This window comes from Diadema antillarum, unplaced genomic scaffold (genome assembly GCF_040938485.1).
Source record: "Diadema antillarum isolate AM-2024a unplaced genomic scaffold, OU_Dant_1.0 seq00000368_RagTag, whole genome shotgun sequence".
Lineage (NCBI taxonomy): Eukaryota > Metazoa > Echinodermata > Echinoidea > Diadematoida > Diadematidae > Diadema > Diadema antillarum.
The window spans coordinates 2,552,485-2,575,633 of record NW_027271369.1 but is presented as its reverse complement, the minus strand read 5'-3'; the positions used below and the strand labels follow the sequence as shown (position 1 = coordinate 2,575,633).

Below are 23,149 nucleotides of genomic sequence, written 5' to 3'. Positions count from 1 at the left end.
ATCTCCTGCCATTAGCCAGACGCAACACACAACAATATTCAGATTGGATTGCACTGCGGAATACAAGATGAGAGTCATCTACACTCTTTGAGTGGTGCATGGTGAAGATGTGTCTTCATCATTTCCTGTGATCTGTGGTAACAGTAGGGAAAAAGCTCGAACAACACAAGTGTGCTTCGTTCTTTTCTGTACACTTTCCAACAAATATATCGGTCTAAAACGTACAGCAATAAATAGCATACCCTCACCTGATCAAACCAAATTTAGGTAACTTTGGTTTATCAGCTGTAACAAGAACTTTTCATCATCATGCCGTGATTGTGAGCTGCAGACGGCCTTACACACTGCAGCACGAGCTCTGAGTGCTGCAATGGTCGTGGCATGTAGCAAGCATATCATCCTTCTTTCTTGTTTTGTGTGATCCAAACTAAACTTGTCTTCACTGGCGCCTGCACGTCCCAATGATCTCGACACATTACACATGTGAATGACTCGTGTAGAATCCATGCAGAGTGGGCCACAACCGCATGGACTTCAAGGTCAATTTATTCCTCACATGAATGGCTGCTCAGCCTGAACTCACTGATCACAAGACAACATGAGGTATTACAACAGAGCGTTAAATTTTTTTTTTTTTAGTCTAACTGATGTTACACATTTGTGAAGACAAAACAAAGTACCGGGTAACCACACATCTTGTGACGGGAAGGGAAACTCTCATTCATATATCATGCAGTCTGTTCATGTAAGAAACAATGTAAAAATACTGTGATGCAAATTCGATTGAAAATAAGAATGGCAGTCTAATGTATTCCACATCATTCCAATATCTATTTTGTTTTAAAAAAAAGAAGAAGGAGGAAACTGGTATGCTTGGATATCGTTGAACAAAAAAATACTAAAATATTCTACAGTATTAGTCTGTCTTTAATACATCTGAAAAAAATATTCTTAATCACTATGATTGCAAGTTCCATCTACTCTCTTTGTCCCACGCAAATGATCTCAAATATCATCACAAGTCCATTTGAATGAATGCAGTTGCAGAATTCATCACATATCTCCACTATCATAGATAGGTGTCTTCGTTGAGTTGGTGCAGATTTTTTTTTTCCTATCATGCCTCCCCTTCCTCCTCGTCATCATCCTCGTAGTCCTCATCATCGTCGTCATCATCCTCTGCACCATCTAGCTCGTTATCAGAGACCTGGACAAAAAAAAAGTAGCACATTGGTACAAAAATCCCATGTATGAAATTATAGGGAATAAGCGTAGCATTTCCTGTGAGTCAATCATTTATTGGTTTTTAACTGGGTGCAATCATGTGTTTACACATTCAAATATTATCAAATGATAGAAACATTAACAACAAGGAAAAGTAGAAATTACGCGGTGCGTAATATATGTCCCCGCCGGAAGTAGCATTTAGTAGCAAAATGTACAATATAGGTAAAAAGATGAAGGTCAAAGGTCAAAGAAGTCAAAGGTCAAAATTCTATGTAGAAGTTTTGAAGCCCTCACCTAGTGCCATCACATAAAGCATACGGAATCAAAATCGGGTTAGAAATGGCGAAGGAGTAGCATTTTGTAGCCAATGTACAATATAGGTTAAAAAATCAAGGTCAAAGGTCAAAGAAGTCAAAGGTCAAAATTCTGTGTAGAAGTTTTGAAGCCCTCACCTAGTGCCATCACATAAAGCAAACGGAATCAAAATCGGGTTAGAAATGGCGAAGGAGTAGCATTTTGTAGCAAAATGTACAATATAGGTCAAAAATCAAGGTCAAAGGTCAAAGAAGTCAAAGGTCAAAATTCTGTGTAGAAGTTTTGAAGCCCTCACCTAGTGCCATCATATAAAGCAAACGGAATCAAAATCGGGTTAGAAATGGCGAAGGAGTAGCATTTTGAAGCAAAATGTACAATATAGGTCAAAGGTCAAGGTCAAAGGTCACAACTGAAATTCTGTATAGAAGTTTCAAAGCTCCCATGTAGTGCTATCATATAAAGCAAACAGAGTCAAAATCGGGTTAGAAATGGCGAAGGAGTAGCATTTTGAACATTTTGATCACACACGGACGCACACACGGACGGACACACGGACACACGGACACACGGACGGACGGACACACGGACACACACACGTACGGAGCCCGTTTCATAGTCCCCTGCTCGAACTCGTTCGGCGGGGACAAAAAATACTTCACAGTTGTCATGGCTACCCTAGACAATTTTAGACCATATCCTTTATGACTTCATAGTTGCCACGGTAACTGCATGGCTCACCTCTTGCTGGAGGTCCTTGAGTCGCTGCTTGTAGGTAGACTTCTTCTCGTCTGTCTCAGTTAGGAGCACTAGGAGGTCTTCCTGCTCCTTCTGGACCCGCTCCATCTCTCCCTTTAACCTCTTCACCTCCACACTCAGCTCATCTTTCTCTTGCTGTGTGTCGAGAGTTTCAATAAGGAATACAGAGTGATGGAGACTGGTCCTAAAAAACTTTGGATCTATTTCCACAACATTTGATGTCAAATTCTGAGAGTATATGTGAACAACTGGTATTCTTGGGAAATGTTACACACTAGACAATGAAACCACAAACCTACATTTCATACCACAGAAAAAATTCAACATTTTGGTTACATTTACTTCAGAAGCAAGAGTTGTCTCAGAAAGCAACAAATCTGAGAACTTTCTTCCTTCTCATTTCTTTTCTGGCGAGTGTTCTGATTTCGATCACTTGACTTGATCCAACTCACACAACATCAATGGTTAGTACATAAATGCATGTTTGTTTCCTACTACAAGTGCACATGTTCACTTCATTTTTTATGTTTGCACACCGTGACATACTCATGACATGGCTCCGGCATATGGCTCATAGTAACTCCTGCTGAAAAACCAGTTTCAGTTACTCACTATCCACTAAACCATCTTGTGCACACTGTACACTAATCAATCTAGCCTGAAACAATTAAATTTCAGTAATTTGTACCTTACGAGTGAAAATGTAATTTAGTGAGATATTTAACTGAAACTGTCACGTACATGACTATGCTACATTATTATCAAAATTTGACCAAAACTTTTGACTCTTACCCTTGTGCATTTTGCCAGAAACAGCTGTGGTATTTAAAACTGTCCTCTAAAAGTTTTCAATGAAAAGATGGCTTTAATGATTTTTTTGTTTTGAAGATTCTCTACCACAGAGTGAAACTACGGACAAATAAACAAAGTGATGCACAGACTGAGAAAGTGAGGATACATACAAAAAATTCTGGAACCTATGACCACTGAACACAGTCAGAAATCCCCTGCCTTAATAACTTTACCTGAACCCTTTGTAGTGCTATTGCAATCTCTGGATTTGCTGCCTTCGCTGATGCCTCCCTCAGCTGAGATTCCAGTGTTTCTTTGGCAACAGAGAGTTCTCTGTTCTCGCCTGCCAGTTTCTCCCTGTCTCCCTCTGTCTTGGCTAGCCGCATCTCAAGCTCGGTCATCCTGGTAGACATGGCAGCTTTCTCAGCAAGGAGGGCGCTGTTGTCATTGGCACTGCCACCCTGTCGATGGACGCAAGAAGTGAGTACAACTATCACTGATGTACTTACCGCAAAAGCTTTCTGACAGAGCTTACATGATCTCCATATGGGATTCCTCACCATGTTTCTCATCAATGAACAAATACTGACAAACTCCACTACAAAAGTTTTCCTACAATACTTATTCAGTTTTCATATGGGACTCCTCAGCGTTGTTCTTACCAAACCAAAGTGAGCAATTGCATCAATGCGCATTACATTGCAGCATCACAGTAACTGTGAAATGCCTCTTGAGTCACAGGGATGCTTGAAGTCATTTCCGTTGTGGGCTGCATCTAGCACGTAGTATGACGTACTCATGTTGTACTCCATCACCCTGAATTAACACACCAGAAAGGAGGGCAAATTGGCAAGATATGTGACAACTTCTTTTTGGTGCACATTATGCCTCCTGAGCCATACCACTGTGAGCTTTCCATTTTGCTCATTTGTAAGACATTCCACTACAAATATCCACACAGTGGATTGCCATATGTGACCCGCTACAACAAAAGGATTCGAAAGTCGGTGGAAGTAGATCTTCTGAAAATGACATGACATTATTCCCTTACTCTTCCGCTTTAATTTCATATATAACATGACTCATAAAGTACTCGGATGCGGAGATATCAATGATTTTATGTGAGTATGTCCAGTGGTCTAGGAAATCAGCGTTTCGAGAAAACCGCCTTCTGAGTTTTCCTTCCGACGCAATTGTGATCACGGGGAGGTAAGACAGTTTTCACCTCTTGACAATAGAAGGTATACTCCTAGCAACCCTGTGATGTTCATTCAAGCTTAGCGCCAGCAGTCTACACACGACCAATCAGAAACCAGGATGCCACGCACTAACCAATAAGAGCACTCCCTCGTTGCTAGGGGCGGAGTCTGTCTGCGGCACTAAATCCAAATTTTCAGACATGTTTCTGTTCTGTTGAAAGTCGGAAAATCATGGCCCAGATGTTTGATCATTTAGCTTCAAAATTTCGGCAGATGATAGACGAAACATCAGACTACAAAATTATGTCAAAAACAGAAATTTGATGGTTTTGACCGATTTTGATGGCCTGACTTCAAACTTGCTTTTCTCGGCTCAGCCGTTCGTGACTTTTGGATCCTTTTGTCATGGCGGGTCACATATACACTAATACCCACACACTGTATCTACAGGCTTTGCTCACGCTACTCACCTGTTGTTGTTGCTGCTGTAAGAGTTTGTTCAGCTCTTCGTTCTGCAACCTGTACTTCTCAGCTAGTTCAGTCTGCTGTGTAACAGACCTCCTGAGGTCCTCCAACTCTGCAGTCTGCCTGGCCAGCTGGGACTGCATGCCACTCTGGGAATCCTGTGAGGTCTCCTCGGAGCCGAGAACAGCCTTGGCGTCTGCTATTGTCAGGTCGTTTCTCTGCGTGGATGGGTGAGGCAAGATACTGTGCAATCACACGTGACATGTAGACACCCTACAAGCAATCCATTTCTCCACAAATATTCATACAAAAACTTTGCTTGTCTCTAATATGTCAAGATGTACCAGAAATGTACCACTGTTTTCAAAACATACTACACCACACTAGTAAAGTACATGCTTTACGCAGATTCTTCATTACTTGCAATGAAACCCTTAATATTGCTTTCTACTGATTTCTGGTAGATTATAGAACAATCTGTAATGTTCCTGAAGGCATCCACAAAGATTACCAAAATACCACTGGTTACGCATAAGCAGCAACAGTAGATTTTGTAGAAGATTGTCACTGCAAGCCAGCAATTACTTTACAACCTTTTTATGAGCCCTGAGAACAAATACTACGCATATTCACGACAATCACTCACCACTTTCTCCAGCTCCCTGTCCTTATCTTGAAGCTGTTGTGTGAGTGTCTCCACCTGACGCTGGAGATCTACTGCAGCTTGCGATGACTCCCCGTCCAATGGGGCTTGGTTCTCCACCCCCTCTGCCCCTTCTCCCTGTCCACCCTGGGTGCCTACCATTCAGTTTGTTAGGCACAGAGTGGGCACAAAATAGGCAGATACTGTAAACAATGCCCACTGAACTAGAAGCTGTGTGCTGGATTTATGGTACATGGATGATATATATTTATTCTTTTTTTTTCCAACTCACATCACTAATATATTTTTCTTTTCTGATGATGTCCTTGTTGTTAAATGATATTAAAGTACAATGTATAGCAAATTTATCCTACCTCAACATGTTCTAGGCCTAGATACATGAGCTGTATCTGAGATCAACTACATGCCATCGTGCTTAACACTACTCTCCATCAAGAACCCAATTTCACTGTTCCATTTCTAAAGAGCCTCCAGCACATTAGGAACCCCTTGACACCCAGATACTTCTTCAATAAACAAATCAAATCAGAAGACCCTAAAACGGTAAGAAATTTGGATTCTACTTTATTCTTATTTGTTTCTGTGGTTGTTCAGAGAGTAAAGAATGCTTTTCAGCAAGTAACCAAAGAACAATCAGCTTTAAGTCCCCTACAAAGAATTATGGAAGGGAGATAAAATGCCCTGTGTAAGGTTAAACCCACTGCTGCATGGGGACTTGAACCAAGGACTTCAGGACTGACACTTCATAATCTTACCCACGGAGCCCAAAAATAACTTCACAAATTAATATATAAAACCATTTTTTCAGGCTATAATACAGGTAATTGTTGTTGCTGTCGTCATTTAAGTGCAAAAGAGAAGCATTACCAGTTCACTGTGCATTGCTGATAATGTACACAAACTTTGTTTTCTACATAGTGACTTTTTAGGGTCTTATGTATGATTAACTGTCACTGAGCTCAAGGTTACTTAACCCTCATCCCCACACCCCTCTCACCATGCTGGGCCTTGAGTACAATGTACTGATCCCTCAGCTGCTGGATCTGACAGGACTGCTCTGATAGCTGAGCCTCTGCCCTCTTGTATTCCCGTGTCAACTCTTCATGCTTCTTCCTCAGCTCTCCAAGTTGGTTGTCCTATGAATGATGTTGATGAAATGCCAGTTATATTGAAGAATAACTTAGGCAATGACCTTCACATACACTGGAAGTTTAACAGAAATTCTGTTCCATTTTCTGTTTAGAATGGCAATGTTGAAGTACAGTACAATCTAAACAACAGTATATGCAAATCTATTAGAGTGGTAGTGATGTGAAGATAACATGTATTTTCCTCTTGAAGCCCCATGATGAAACAACAACTCAGAACTGGAGAAGGACATACAAGTTTTTATTCTCAAATCTGTGTCAATGAGCTTCATAATGCAGTCATGCATACACCCAATTCTGCATACAAAATGCAACTTGCAAGCTAAATATGAAGTCAGCATGATTAAGAAGTGATTAGATTGTTGCGTTGAAGCAGAAGTTCCTGCATCCTTCACCCACCTTTACGTCATGATATCACATACAGTCTTACACCAACACACAGACACTCTTACAGTTGATTCTTCAAGAGATTGTTTGGAAAGGAGACCTGACTTCCTCACTCTATTTCATCTCACCTGATCTCTGATGATGTCTTTGTATTGGGTGACAATTGAATTGTGATCCTCCACTGTCTTCTTGGCATCAACGTCATCCCCTGCCTCGATGGCTTTGATGACTGTGCCTGAAAGGAAAGGTTTGGAGAAATCACAGTCTCAGTTTAAAAATAGTCCATATAAGTGATAAAACTGACTGAACCTGACACTAGACTTTTAACAAGAAATTCCTTGTAGCATGAATGGTGGGCATCAAAAGATATATGTACCAGTAAGTATGCACAGGAGTACATTGCTAGTAATCCATGGTTATATGGTAAAGAATCTTTCCAAGCAGAATACTTTTGTGTGAGTTCACACCTATTTTAATCAAGAAAATATGACTTAACAAACTGACATCTGAAAGTAATATCTTTGCTAAATAATAAAAAAAAAATAAAAATCAGGAGACCACTGCTACAAAGTGGCCCCGAGAGTAGGCTTCTTACTTTCTAGCTGCTTGAAGAGCGTCGTGAACTCGTAGTCAAAGAGGACCTTCTCCGGAGCATCAAATCTCAACTGTGGTTTCTGTGCTGCCAGGGTGTAACTCTCATGTTTGGACACGACCTCAAGCTTCTCGATGAAAGATTCAACCCCGATCCTCTTGGCAATGATTTGATGCAAACTCTCCCTGTAGGGACCATTACATGCAATGACAACCACAAGGTTTAGAGCTTGCATATTTGCAAAACATCTCATTATTCAGTCTCTTGGCAGCTTGGGAAGCATATGACAAATTAAGGTATGCTCTCACAAAAATGCTTTGCACTACCATTAAATATTCAACAGGTGTTTGTTTACCATGTCCTATCACCATTATCATTATCATCATCGTAACATCTGTCTGTGCAAGTTCTGTTTCGATCTTCATCATCATTGTCAAATCTAGTGATGATGAATGTCTTTCTAAAAACATCATAATCAGTACTGTCAATACAGCAATATAAATGGCGCAGTCACTGTAAAAGTGAAAACTTTCAGTGCGACTAACATTTTGCAATGGGCTAATTGCAGAAAATTTGATTGTGTATGATTTTATGAATGAGTACTTCCTTCACACAGTTCCAAAGATATTCACTTGCCCTTGTTTTTGCACTAATATAGTGGAACACTGAATACAGCAAAAAAAATCCACTTTTACAGTTCTCACATTAACACGGTCACCATCTCCTTCAAATAAACACTGGGCATCATGCTAATTGTTCGCATCCCAGCAAATAGGTCTTTGAATGACAATGAGTAAAGAATATTGTCTTTGCTCACTTTTATTCATATCAGATACAAGTATATTTCTGATTAGTTCCCCCATGTGTATGAATTTATCAAATAATTCTCTAGTAAGCAGGAAGGTGACTCACTTTGTGAAGCTGTTGTTCGAGTTGTCATTAAACTGGGTGCAGATACCAAGGAGGAATGCACAGAGGCCTTGGACAAGAGCCTCCTGCTCATCAGCATTCTCTGCTACTTGAGCTGTCAGCTGATGTAGACATGCAAGTCAAGAACCACACACTAAACTCCTGAATATACAAGACTATCATGTACCTACACTGCAAACAATAAAGCATATCTCTACAAACATACAATAGTAACATAAATTCCTAGTTTCCCTCCATATCTACACTTGTTCCAGACAAAAATTTACGGGCATTCACAAGAACACCGATGTGACAAAACCTTGACATCAAAACTCAAAATGATTTCTCATGTATCACTGCAGCTTACCCGGCACTAGGTCAAAAGTTATAAATGTCATGAAATGACAACAATTATGCAGAATGGTGAGAAGGAGTTTGGGGGTAAGAGTGATGTTGATGTGTTCTCTTCATTCTTGAATTCTACTCTCCAAGTAAACATCCTCTCTAGTAACCTTTTTAAGTTCATGATTTAGTGATTCTATACAACAGAGTCTTTGATGTATCGAAGGGGAGGGGAGGGACGGAAGGATTGGGCTTGTGGCAAATGAAGAGCACGTTACTTTTGCTTGAAAATAATTCTTTTCATTTCCAGTCTGCTTTCATAAAGAAATAGACATACAAGGTATTTCATGTCAATACTCTGCTAGTAGGTTTTGGTAAAATTTTTATCAAAACATCACATAAATATGATATACTGTATACTAAAATATTTCGCGAGCTTTTTATTTTCGTGAATTTCATGAGTCGGGTGCTATTCGCGAAATTGAAGACACATGAAAATATTGACTCTGATCCTGATGTGAATGCTACATACGCGTGTACATTTCTCCATTCAGTACAGGACTCTACGATCGCAAATCTAACCACTCGCGAAATCGTCGGTAATTCCCGATTCGCGAAAATTTAGACTCGCGAAATATATGGCGTATACAGTATATAAACATATGTCAATCTCCAATAAAAGGATACAAATGGGACGTTTCCAGGACTTCCCAGGAAGTGTGAGACGGCAAGAGATGACTGAGCCATCCAGGAGCTGAGTAGGATCAGTAATCCAAGTCTGGTCTGGAACTTTACTGATGGCTATTTGTGATATAGAGGAAACAGAATGGATAAGAAGGAATTGAGTCACATTATCATCTCCAATAAAATACCTTTCATTAGGATGTCAAACATAATTTTGAACAAGCATAAAACTGGCAAATTACAATATAAAATAAATCATTCAAAACATTGCATTATATTTGTCTATTTCTTTTGCTAAAAAGTGGCTTAACTTTGGTTCATTTGATTCAGATTTAAGCAACCTTATAATATTGAGAACTACTATGGAGTTATCATCGCAGAAAATAAGAAACTGACTTTCCACAAATAATGTTGCTTCCTTTGAGGATTCATGGGACAGGCATTGTCAACTTCCATTCATTAATGGTTACTTCTGTAGTTGAAAGAAGTCTTCAAAGTGTTGAATTGCATAGTGTACACATTCTACGACTATATGTGAACAAAAGTCAAGACACATCATAACTGATTTCCCTAATCTGGGCAATCACTTCTTATGCAAACTAACTTAAGAAATGGTTATCAGTTTAGAGAAGAGTTGATGCATATAGATCAGTTTGGTCATAATACTACACAGACTTTGACAGGAAAACTGTCAGCGCTGCTTTATACAACTAGAAACTGATAAGTGTTGCTTGAAAGTTTGCATGGTGATGTAAATAAGGAAGAGAGGATTGTGGTAACATCATGTGTATGTAGTCCTTGAAAGGACTGTTGTTTGGTAAAAGAAGGACCTAGAGAAAGGAGAGTGGAGGAGGGAAGCGACAATGGGAGAGTAAAATGAAGGCAAATAGAGGCAGTCAAAGGGCAGAGATAAGCTGGAAGTTGAGGTTGCACTAATGGAGACTGGAGAATAGGAGACAAGGACAGTTGTAAGGAAAATTATATAAAGATTTCGACAGTAGGTGGGAGGAGAAAGATGAACCACAAAGGAGGAAGGAGAGGGGGAGGAGGTTGGAAAAAATGGAGACGAGAGACAGAAGTGAAAATGATGTGAAACTGATAACAGAGTGAATATCGCAGGATTATGAGAGGAATGGGATTTTTCTGCCTGAAGTGGAAGTGGGAAACATGTTATGAACAGCAGGACTGAGGAAGGTGGGACTAGGAAAGTGAACAATTATGGTCTGACCTGAGAGAGGAGGTTTGTGCACTGCTGCAGGAGGGAGACAGGGGGATTCCCCAGACCAGTAGCCAGCTGTACCCTCAGTAGCTGCTCCTTCTGAGTAGGGTTGTCCTTGAGGGCGTGAGCCAGAGCGATGGCTGCACACCAGTTGGAGAGTGGGTCTTGGCTGAAGAGACCGCCACACAGCAGCTGACCAGCTGTCACTGCAGAGACTGGTGTTTGCCAAACATTTAGAGGATGGAATGTGGAGAAAAATTATGCATGTTCATTTAGCTACATTGCACTACAGCACAGACAGAGCTTTGGGCCTATGGCATGCTATTGTATAATTAGAGCAGACATGTTAAGTAACAAGATACATTAATAGTTCTTATATACATGGCATTCCTCAACTACTGATAGAAGACATGGCAAGTGCAAACAGAAAGTAACAATGAAAATGTTTACATGAAAGAAAAGTATAACATCTGTAAATGCTCCATCTTGTCAATGTTTTCCTGTGTCATGTCTGAGCACTGAAAAAATATGAAAGGACAGATAAAGTTCTAGGCAGTCTGTTCATTTTTTGATGCAAAAATTCAACAAAACCTAAGTGTTCCACTTAACACTGGAATTGTTTATGATTATTTGTATATCTTATGTTATCACTATTATCATCTTTTTTTTTTTTTTGAGCAGTCATTAACAGAACATTTTCAGTCACAATGAAACCAACAGAAGCAGCGATCATTATCCAACTTCAAGAGTAACTTTACTACTGGTGCAACCAAGTCTGTCAATGCCGAGTCTTACCATCGGCTGTGGCTGGCAAGAGGGTGGAGATGATCTGCTCCTGGCCAATCTCATTCTTGTAGAGGAAGCACTGAAAGCAGTAGAGCACGGCGCAGCGAAGGAAGAACGGCTGCTTCTCATTCACCATGGACATGAGAAGAACCACGATGGCTGGCCGGGGTGGGGTCGATGGGGCATTCACCGCTGCAAAGAAGTCCTGGTTGACTCGACAACCACGGATGACCTCAGATACTGCGTTGATTGTCTGAGGGGAGGAGACCAGGCAGTAATAAACAGAAATTGAATTTCAATCATTTTTTCTTTGACCATCATTCATTAAGCATTACACTGTAATATATACAGATTGATATTATTCAAAGATCTAAAATTCATGCATCATGCCCTACATTACAAATTCGCATCCTTGAAATCCAGACACAGCAGACTCATGGCTGATATGGAGTTACAGCCCTAATCTTACAAAAACGAAAGCATATGTCCTGTATCATCTCTGTGTGGGCTTGTGTAACCTAGTAAAATTTCCATACAAAGTAATATCTATTACATGAAATAAAGGGGGGGGGGGGTGGCAGAAACTACTTAAGTTTTTTTTTTCTTTCAATGTCAATTGAATACAATCAAGCAGAAACAATCACATGAATCATAACATACATACAATGTTTAAACACAGCAACAATATGTGAAGTAAAAGACTTATGCTTCAAAAGCAGAGCATAATTATTATTACTTTTTTTTTAGTATCAAAATTGATTCTCCACTCATAGAAATGAAGAACTAGTGTATCTCTGGTTTTAGTTGAATAACTACTTTAACTTCAAACAAGATCAGAATTTTGCCCTCACTTGATTTTGTGCAATGACCATACTGAACATAATGTCAGTCACAATGACAAGCTACATGTCATAAACTCACCTCAGTCAAGATGTCAGCTGGTACCCCACTGGCCATCAGAACATCACACAAGAGTTTGAGCAGCCCACACTGATGGACAACCTTCTGGCAGGCACCTGTGGCTTGTGCTGGGTTGCTAGGGGAAACCAAGATGCGTACAATCTGGCAGGAAAGAAGAAATTAATACTGATCATGTAAATCAAACTCTTACAATGAAACTACGATGCTAAAGACTAAGGATGGTGTGTGCAACTCTTCAGGTTTTTCGTGCCAATCAGCTCTCACAGCACACAAAGGATTAAATATCTCTGAGTTGGGTTCTGAAACTCTTGTGAGAATCTTGTCAATGTTTGTTTGCTTGGTTTTTGTTTTTTCTACACGTTCTGAGATGTTAAATTTGTAAAAAAAGAAATAGCAAACAGAACCGTACCTGCAGCATGAGGTGAATGTTGTTCACTTTCTGAGCAGACCATGAAGCATCCTGGCCTTCTGCTTTCTGGATGTTGAAGAAAGGCGTCAGTCGCTGTATAAGCCTGCAAGAGAATTGATTGACATGATGATATCATAGTAATTATTATTAAAGGTGATATCATTGCAAATCATACATTGTCCAGTCAGTCTGTAGCACCAATATCATGCAGGAACAACTCTTCGACCGTCACACACCTAGGTGTGGTAGGGCTTCATTTCCACAAACACAAGATACAAGCTTTCCTCAGTGCAGCAACATAGGGTCTTGGCAATTCTTAATCAATATGACTTTGCAAAGTTTACGAAATGTAGCAGAGTTGCAATTATGTTCTTTGTCATTAAAAGGGATGAAATCCACAGAATGACATACCAAATTTATAAATGACATTTTTTTTTTCTTCAAGGGAGTGGTATGTCACTTGATTCTCTGTTTTGACAACTTTTGTATCTTTTGGATAGGTCAATCATCCTGCATCATCCTACAACAAAAGCCTTGGCATAGAGGGCCATATGTTTCTTAAAAGCTTTGACTGGATAGCAACTCATTACAGGGTTGCTATGCATATTTTGACACTATAATATACTTCAATATGCTTTTGTCTTTTCGCTGTAAAAATATCTCCTTTCCATACGTAAAGTCCCCTTTCAAAACTTGGCAATTATGCGAACTTAGCATTCCCTTTCGGTTAAAACATTGCAAGAACCGTAAAAAACAGCCATTGTGATACAACAGTGACAAGAGCGATAAATCAGTTTCTAGTCATAGACACATTACAGTGTCCAGACATCCGTGGTAATTGGTAGATGGAGTACACCAAGGGCTGCACCTACCCTCCCTCCTTGAAGAAAGACTGGTTGGAGCTGTTCTTCTTCAGGAGGTTGATGAGGAGGAGGAGGCAATCCTCCACCACGATCCCACCATCACTGCCCCCTTCCTCAGCCATGATCTCCAGCAGGCGCTCAAAGGCATTCTCAAAGGCCACAATCTTCTGGATGTTGGCATTGCCTTTAGTCAGCTGTATGAGTAGTAGTAGACCCTGGTATGCCAAAAATAAACCACACAATACAACTTGAATACACATCACTTATTCCACAGAAAATACATATCAAATCATCAGTGCTGTTGCTCAAGTTAAGGCAATTATTTGGGAGATAAAACCAGTACCAGCACTAGCTACTGTGGAAAAGTGTACATAACTCCGATCATATCACCCATGAATGATATTTCTTCATGAATATGAAAACTTTGACAATAACTTCAATGCACATCTTCCATTTCTATTCAATATCTTTCATAATGATCCTCATCAAACAATATCTCTCTCTATGAAAGGAATGCTGAACTGAAACTCACACTACTGTAAACGTAAATATTTTCGCGCGATTAATTTTTCGCGCTGAGCGGCTCGAAAACGTATTCGCGGGTTCTTAAATTCGCGCTCCGCAGCAGGTTACTTTGCTGTAGTACACATTTACTGCTTTCATCCAAAGCCTCTGCTACATAGCTTGCTATGCCAGCGTACGACAAGCGACGTAGCGAGCTGCTCGACTGCGAGTACAAGCACTCAAATACGTAGTACAGCTGTGACTGTAGTACCGCAGTCACGGGGGAATGTAGCATCGGTGCGTGCGGTGCGTGCGATACTAGTTATACAGTATCGTCTCTTCGCACAGTAGCGTAAACATGCCTGTACATTGTACTACGTAGCAGTATCATCGATGAAGCGCACACAATTCATCCCGTTCAAAATGTGCATAGAAAATTGTGAAGATATATTCGCGCGTTTTTGAATTCGCGCTAGCCGAACGTAGCGCGAAATCCGTGAAAATTAATGTACCGCGAAAATTTCCACGTTTACAGTAATTCTCTCAAATCTGATTCACTGCATCATTTTAGGCAATGTTATGAACTTGCATTTTACCTATCCTCATTTGTTGAGAATGGAAACCTTCTGTTCATTATTAGTCATTTCTACTCTATTAGAAAAAGAATGGCTACATATTTAAAAGTTTTATCTCATTCTCATAGGAATAAACCAAGATGGGGCACAGTAAAAAGGTAGAAAAGGGTGATATTTCATACAGAAATAATCATCACTTACTGTCAGAAGAATTCCCTAAATGTTAATCGACAGCAGCATCATTGGAAGTGGCCAAGTATTGAAGTTACCCCTAATAGTTCTCTTCTACGCTTATACATATACTGTCTGTAGTTGTATTTGAATATTAAAAGTAACACAATAAAAATCTATAGTACCTCTGAGTGTAATTTGACATAGTATGGGGCTATCACACAGAGAGTCAAATCAGAAGCAAGTACTGAATAGTTAGAAAAAACTAGAATATCAGAGACTCAAGGTGTTTGTTACATCACACGGTCCTGTGAAATTTGGAGGATGAGGAAGGGACAGGAAGTGGTCAAAGAGGATGGGGTTGGAGGAAGATGAAGTCTGCTCACATCGTTGCGGATGACCTCTCGGCTGTCCGAGAGAAGGTCCATCATCTTAGACACACCCATGGGGCTGCCCAGGACATACTGTTGGACTTGTCCAGCCTGGTGGGAGAGGAGGGCGGTCAGCAACCTGATGGCCGGCCAGCGCACACGGAACTCATAGTCCTGTCAATCAGGAAGGAAGGAAGGATGGATGAGAGCAATACCAACTCTACTTGTCATTGCAGGTCTGGTTTTGAATACCTGGTATGGCCCTGACTTATATTTTTAAAAGAATAGCTTTCCAAATGAAGTTGCTTACTAACATGTGCATGAAGTATAAAATGACACAGATGATTGTTACTTTTTATGCTACATCACTTGAGTTGTGATTATCTATTTACACAATGTAAAGTGTTACTTGTTAATGAAATATAAAGAGTACAAGGAAATATATTCAGACATGTCTGGTGACAGAAAATCAGTCAACTTATAATCATAAAATCAAATGTAGATTGCAAAAAAAAACAACAACAACAACATAAACATTAATTTGGAAGCACCACAAATTCATTTGGCCAAATATGCAACACAATAGGACCATTTTGCAGAGGTTTGAGGAACTGCTTGGAAATTGCCAATGTTAATATCTCAGTGACTAAAAGACAGTTCTAGTCTTTTTGTTGTTGTTGTTTTTTTAATCAAAGTTTAAAGCTGCCTATGGATGCTGTGAAACCACATTTCATGATTGAGCAATATACATTCATGAAGGCATTACCTCAAGCAGACTGAGAACAAGTGGAACATTGTTGGGATTCTTGATGAAGATTTCTGCAAACTGTGCGGCAAGTTGCATCTCCTCTGCATCCCTCCCATCTCCGTTGGGAAGCTCCTCAGCTAAAACAAAATTACAACAGTAGATTCTGCAACATTAAACTGTATACCATACTTTCAAATGTCACATTCCCACAACAAAACAATGAAGCCATTCCAATCCAAGCTAGTCACACCTACTTTTCCTCAATACTTCAATACCAATACTTCACTACTTTCAAAGCAAAACCAATATTGATAATGAAAGTGGTAGTCATTCATCACAATACAAAGTGAATATTATGGACTAACTCAACCTATTGATTTTTTTTCAATAACTTGATGAAAGAGAATAGTAAGCTCTAAGTAAACCATTTCTTTGAGTGAAAACTGCAATACCCAACTGCAGGTGAATCACAGCAGACATGAATGCTCTTTGACAGCTTAACTTTATTTTGTGTTTCGGTCTAACATCATGTAAACACCCCTACATGTATGTGAATCTTTAAACATGGAAGCTACTATTCTAAATGCAAGGTGTCAAGAGTTTAAAGGTGAATGAACTTACTAGATTCCTCCTCCTCTGGGTGAAGAGAGAGGATGTTATGTAAGGTGTCCAAGGCATAGCCAATGATCTCTGCATCACTGCGGTCAGTCTCCAAGACATGGACCAGCAACTCCATGGCCTGAGTGCCAACGTCCAGTCTGAATTTCTACAAAGGGAAAATTGTGTCACATCGAGAGCTACACTGTAAGACCAGTTCACGTATTTGCCTTTATGATATTATCAGTACCAATATCTCACCACAACATTTTGCAATTGATGAATTGTGAGTTTGACACACAACTTACATGGTGAAGTTAAGTTACAAAAGTCTGAGTTTGTTTTTATTTATTTTTCAGAGTCCTCCCCTTGCTGTCAAACCACCTAAATATCAAAACTGAGTGATTTCAAAATGTTAAATTTGTGTGTATTCCATGCCACAGTATGCATAATGCCATGATATTCCAAGGAAAATATACATCTTTTAAACAATAACTCCAATGCCTCTATTACTATCATCTATTATTTTTCTTTTAGTATACAGCAATTCAAATACATATCACTTGTACTGTAAAAATAAATGTGATGTGACACCAATGAAGTTCTGCAGTCTGCAACAAAAACTGGTCTGTTACAAAATTTGTAGTTTTGGTCCCACACAAATACACATGTTGTAGGGTTCATGAAGTGTAAATAAACTACAGTTTGATAAGTTAGGAACTGATATCAAGGCAATCAAATCACATTTAGAAGTGTAGAGGCTCACTCTCACAGGGATATTGCACACCTGAGCACTTTCATTGCACTGCTTCCTGCTAAACCTGGCAGAACACATTCTGCATATCAGTTTTATCTAAAGCTGACCGATTAGTGAGATAGTGAAGAGGTCATTGAAACACAAAATGAGAGAACTTCACTGTGACAAGGTCAGATACAACCTAATATCTTATTAAGACATGGGCATTGGCTTTGTCCCATTTTATGGTATGCTGTTCTTTGGAAAAGAGAGATATACAGTAGAATATGCAAATATATAGATATACAAATAGTGCATTTCCTTACAGTGAATGGAATGAATGCACACATGATGGCATGGTACATTATCTACTTATCTGAACCTCCTACTCTTTCACTGATTTTAAATAAATGAGAAGTTGAGATGATAGATAAGGGCAGGACTAGAGCCATGCATTGTTACATACACCATGTGTACCTCTCTATAGAAAGTGTGGTACTTATAGAGAAGACTGTATTTATCGATGTGTTTGGTATGTTTATAAAGCTAATTAACTAAATGAGCATTTGTTATTCAAATGTGAAAATTTTAAGCTAAAGATCATGTACTATACCACTCTTGCACAGCGCATACACGTAAGAAAACAGACAAAAACAGGTAGCAGCCAGAGCAAATTGACTGTTTTACAACAAACTACTAATACTATTGTCCACATTACATGGCAATGAAATCAAGACAGTTCAGGGCTTTAGAGCACTGCAAAGCAATGGGTAAAAGAAAAAAAAAAAACTTAACCAATGCTTGCATACTGAGGGCAACGTTTCATCAGTGATTATTTACAGACCAACATGTTTCATTAGTCGATATGAATATTTCATTAACTTCAATTTATATTGTTTGTTGGTTCATGCTTTCCTCAGCATTTCACCTTTTTGTAATAGCATCTCCTGACTTGACAAAATAGAATGGTGAAACTAAGGTTACCTTTGACAGAGCTTTGAGCGCTCGGACAGCATCTCTTCTGTCATCCAGAAGGGTTGAGGACTGCACACGATCACATAGCTTGGCAATCTGGAGGGAAAGACAAATGGCCAAAAATCAATCAATGTCTCAAAAGGCTTGCTCCACAGCCATAGTGGCATACCATGCATGGATTCATTAATCAACTAAAAGATTGATTTAACCATCATGACATCACTTGACAGACAGACAAATATTAACGATTACACTGTTTATAAGCATCCTTGAGATTGATGCTCTGGGCTATTCCACGGTTACTCACGTTACACTTGGAGAAACCTTCACTCATTCCTGGAGCTGCAACTCCCTTATTATAGATATAAACCAAACAACTTTTTATCACAACAAAGTATACAGTCTGACTATCCTTTGTATAAAAACAAAACTTGAGAAATTGCGATATGCTCCTGGCAAAACTTTAAAATGTGTCGGTTACTCACGTTACACGATTTGGACATGCATAAAATGAAAAGTCGACAAAAGTGAAAAGTGTCCTCATACCAAGCCTTTATGAAAGTTGATTATATCCATTTCAAAGAAGTACAGTAGGGAGACAAACTTTGTATATAGTATGAAAAATAATGAATGCATGGTTTTTTCTTGGGGTGCAGATAAGGTGGTTACTCACGTTACGGTTACTCGCGTTACATTTTGTCCATGTATGGTCCTCAATATAAACGTCACAAAAAAATTAATAATGTGTGTAGCATTCAAGTTTCTTTTTCGAAATAATGTGTGTAGGATGTCAGAGACTAGTTTATGTTTAAAGATAACATTCTGAGTAGGTTTCCTTTTTCTCTTTTACTAAATTGGACAGTATGCTATTTATGTATTTACTATACTGTATGAGATCTGGCATGGGCTTTGCAAATGAAAAAACTTGAAAACAAATGCATTCAATTTAATTTCTTGCCTCAGCATCAATTAAAAAAGAACAGCAGTAAGTATAAAAAAATAGACAAACATAATTAAATACTCTTCAGATTGGCTATACAATAGACCCTAGACATAGACTCAAAATCCAAATCAAATGTTCACATTGAACTCTCCTTTCTTGATACTGTCCATGTTATTTAACCTGCATTTTGACTATACTATCCAGCTGATATGTGTTTGCATTGAAAGTTAAAGTGTCAACAATTATTGTCAATATTGATAGCTGGTGCATCTACAGTAGTTTTTTTGATTAAACATCTTCTATTTCATGTAAAAGATTACAAGGGTTGGGCCATTTCCAATACATCCCAACTTGCTCCATTACAGATACACTGTACAATATACTTGATATGTAGTTATTCTCTTGGCCAACAGCAATTATACTTCTCCAGGATACATTCTTCTGTCTTACTCCACTGTATACTGTAAACGTGGAAATTTTCGCGGTACATTAATTTTCGCGGATTTCGCCTGGTGACGCTTGTTATGTTGGAGGAACTGAGGCACCAAACTACAGTATGTTGTAATCGACTTGGTCATGTGTGGTGCTCTCCTCAACATCTTTCATTTATCGTTGTCTTCTGTGCACAGTTTTCCAAATGTACTGCTGGGTACCAGCACTGTCAGAGTTCATGATTCTTATGAATCTCCACCATCCTTGCACAAATTGCACTCATTCATCCAGCATGCTCACTTACATTGTACATGTAGGTGTAGGTTAGTACATGAATCTCTAAATCTCTGGGAGCTCATGCAGAATGGGACATGGTGATGATACTTTGTGAAGAGCACTAATTTCCATGATGAAGTTCTCGTGATATTTACGTATCTTAAAAACAAAAACTGTGGGGAAGCTTGTTTGAAAGTTGGACATGATCGAGACAAAGTTCAGTAAGTTTTACTTATACATTGTACTTTCCCACTTTGACATCTGGGAACACCTTGTAGAAAAGAGCATGCGTTTCCAAAATTGACAATGCCATGTACCAAGCTGATATTTATTTATTTATTTGTTTATTTTTGATGAGGAAAGAGTCATATCAGAGAGGGGTACTCTCATTTCACTTTTAATTAACCAAAAATAACTTCAAAGCTTACCACGTGACTTAAGATTTGCCATCCCACAGTAAATGTTACCTAACTTCATAATTTTTGCTGGTTACTCACGTTACAAAATGGTTACTCACGTTACAAGGTTACTCACGTTACAGTTTTTCTTCATCATTTTTATAAAGATTAGTATTTTGTTGTGATTTTGATAGTCATCACCTTGTCAAAGTTTGTTTGAAGGAAGAGAATTTCAAATCCCACCAATTTAATGTGAAGAATTTTTCTCTCAGAAAACAAAGTCAGTTTTTTTGGTTACTCACGTTACATCGCCTTAGTGGGTTACAATATTTATTTTTGAACGAGTTCTACAAATTTCCTTGAAAAGCTGTTGTGTATTTTAGGTAATTTGAGTCTTCTCAAATTCAGAAATGAATAAACTGGTATGATGTTGCAATAATGAAATGGTAATATGTCATATTCCATTTTTCACTATTTTTCTAGTATTTTGGTACAGAATGAAAGTCACAACTTTCAACCATTTGTTCACAAAGTAAACATATGAAAATTAACTTTTTATTTTTGGTTCCTGAAAATATCATGTATGAAGGACTAAAAATGAAAATAACACAGAAAAATATTGAATCTGAATTTTTGAGCTCATGTCCACCAACCTGTGGAATAGCCCATCTGATCTTTCTCTGAGTAAAAAAAAAGAAAACAACAAACTTACTACAAAGATACTACTTATCATATCATTTTATGTGGAGCTGCTTACTTCAATCAGTTATCTATTTTTAATGTCACTTTATGAGTGTGTGCACAAAGAAATTTAAACAAGAATGCAAAGCAAAAATAAATGTTTCATATTCACATCATTAAATTGGCAAAAATTCTTCACTTTCAGGGAGGCTGCTGAAACAGACAATCCAACAACATAGCAAGAGCCATAAAATATTGCATGCATGGAAGACAAATGAGTTCTTGTCTTACTAGTATGGTTGGGTGTTCATAATACCGGACACCTAACGTTTTTCTATCAATAGAAACGTGAAAAATCTCACAATTTGCCTGAAATTTTACTCACGTGTGGAGAAAATACTCCGGATTCACAAGCGCGCACTGAAAAGGCGATCTGAGGTACGCACTCTTAGATGGCGGCTTCGAACGCGTGGGGTGTCATTTTTTCCGCACTCAGTTGCCCTGCTCATTTCTACCGACCACCCTGACAATACGTATAAAGGGCACTTAAATGCGTTTTTTCGACAGGCCGCTGTTTTTTTTCTAGCCGTCATTTTTTCCCCAATAATATTTGAATATATTTTGAATCCTTCGATATTACTTTTGAAGGACTGTTTGATGAATTTGACTTGATTTTCATTAGGAAACTTTTCATCGTAATTGAAATAAATTAGATGAGTCGGTTTGTTTTTTTCACATTCATTTCTCGTTTCTGCATCAACTCGTACGGTCGTAGCAGGCGACAAAATGTTTGTCATGTGTATGTGTAACGTGTGTGCACGATCGTACAAGCGGCGGTGACAATTTTGCGGTCAAAATCGTCAAATTTATTACAGAAGGATACTCTACATCTAACAACGAGTCAGCAAAGGTAGGCCTAGTCGATTTTGCTAAATTTCGGTAATTTAGAGGGAATACTTAGTTGTTTTCGCCACATTTTACTCGGTAGCGTAGCCCAGTGAAGAATCGAACACCGTTGCGCGTAGTCCCATGCGTACATTTTCTGTCTGTACGCGCAATGCCATTATAATGCGCGGTCGGTCGTTATGGACCCGGTCGGTGGGTTGAACACCTACCATACATGTAGATCTATATGTATGCCTTTTATATGATGTACATCACCATGTTGACATACACTGTTTACCACTACCAGTCCATGCTAACGTTACAACTGTACCTTGCTTTTGTCCCAGCATATTGTAAATTTATATACGTTAGTTAAGCACCCACAAACAAATCCATCGCATATTAATATTGGTTAGGTTTTGTGTAGGATGTACATAGTCATAGAATCAGCATCATACAGTCAGTATCATAAATGGTATTCAACACATTTTTTTTTCTTTTTTACATTTTGGTTGCAAGTTAAACTTCAAGATACAAACACGTTGTAGTCTTCTTCTTCAATAGCCCCTCCCCCTTCTTGATGATCTTTTTTTCATTTTTTTTTCTTTTTAAAACGAGCTTCTGCCAGTATGCCAGAGGCGAGAACAGAGGCAGAGCAAAATGAAAATCAGACTGCGCTCACTCAGTATTGTGGAAATATTTGAATTATAGGGTAATTAAAATGACCGAGAAACAGCATAATTGGAAATATCTATCACAATCACTTACTAGAATGATGTTAGGCGAAATTCCCTTCCCGAATGACACATGTCTCAACGTAAACTCTTCTTATGAGTCAATATGACATTCATCAGAGTAGAGTGGGTCACATATTATGTAGTATGTGGGACTGATCTTATGATGTTTGAACAGCTTTTTACCGTTCTACACTGGAGATTGGGGTAGACATTGTTTGGGCTTCTAAGAAGCTAATTTCTACAGTAAAAGATCGACTTACCGTATCAGCCCCCGACTGTTGCTGTGCTGGGGTATTACCCCCTAAAACTCGACTAAAGAAGCTCATTTCCTTCAATCTGTTTTCCGGTAATAGGTATGCGGCCAAGCGTGTGTGCGAGTGTGTCACAGATAGAACACGTAGCACAACAAGTCTGCCGATGTATTTCTGTAGAGGGCGCGGTG

At 38.9% G+C, this 23,149-nt stretch overlaps 1 protein-coding gene across 1 annotated transcript; it reads right to left on the bottom strand.

The window, feature by feature from the left end:
- Positions 1 to 272: 272 nt before the first annotated feature.
- Positions 273 to 23,096, bottom strand: LOC139731298 (general vesicular transport factor p115-like). Its single transcript, XM_071642185.1, has 20 exons — positions 22,968 to 23,096; positions 18,365 to 18,451; positions 16,669 to 16,813; positions 16,066 to 16,184; positions 15,315 to 15,473; positions 13,688 to 13,893; positions 12,816 to 12,918; positions 12,407 to 12,547; positions 11,495 to 11,738; positions 10,709 to 10,914; positions 9,484 to 9,597; positions 8,458 to 8,576; positions 7,549 to 7,730; positions 7,082 to 7,188; positions 6,416 to 6,554; positions 5,401 to 5,552; positions 4,760 to 4,972; positions 3,324 to 3,551; positions 2,281 to 2,433; positions 273 to 1,207 (listed from the first exon to the last, which is right to left on the bottom strand). Exons 1-20 carry the CDS (start codon positions 23,031 to 23,033, stop codon positions 1,118 to 1,120), a joined length of 2,973 nt encoding a protein of 990 aa, XP_071498286.1. The 5' UTR covers positions 23,034 to 23,096; the 3' UTR covers positions 273 to 1,117.
- Between the last annotated feature and the right edge of the window lie 53 nt (positions 23,097 to 23,149).

What these genes read in the sequence shown, in the direction of transcription:
- LOC139731298 (XM_071642185.1), bottom strand. Translation starts at nt 23,033, where the DNA reads ATGAGCTTCTTTAGTCGAGTTTTAGGGGGTAATACCCCAGCACAGCAA. An exon ending in AACAGTCGGGGGCTGATACG is followed by an intron (nt 18,452 to 22,967) that starts GTAAGTCGATCT and finishes CTTTCCCTCCAG; the next exon opens with ATTGCCAAGCTATGTGATCG. An exon ending in CAGCTGACATCTTGACTGAG is followed by an intron (nt 11,739 to 12,406) that starts GTGAGTTTATGA and finishes TCCTCCCCTCAG; the next exon opens with ACAATCAACGCAGTATCTGA.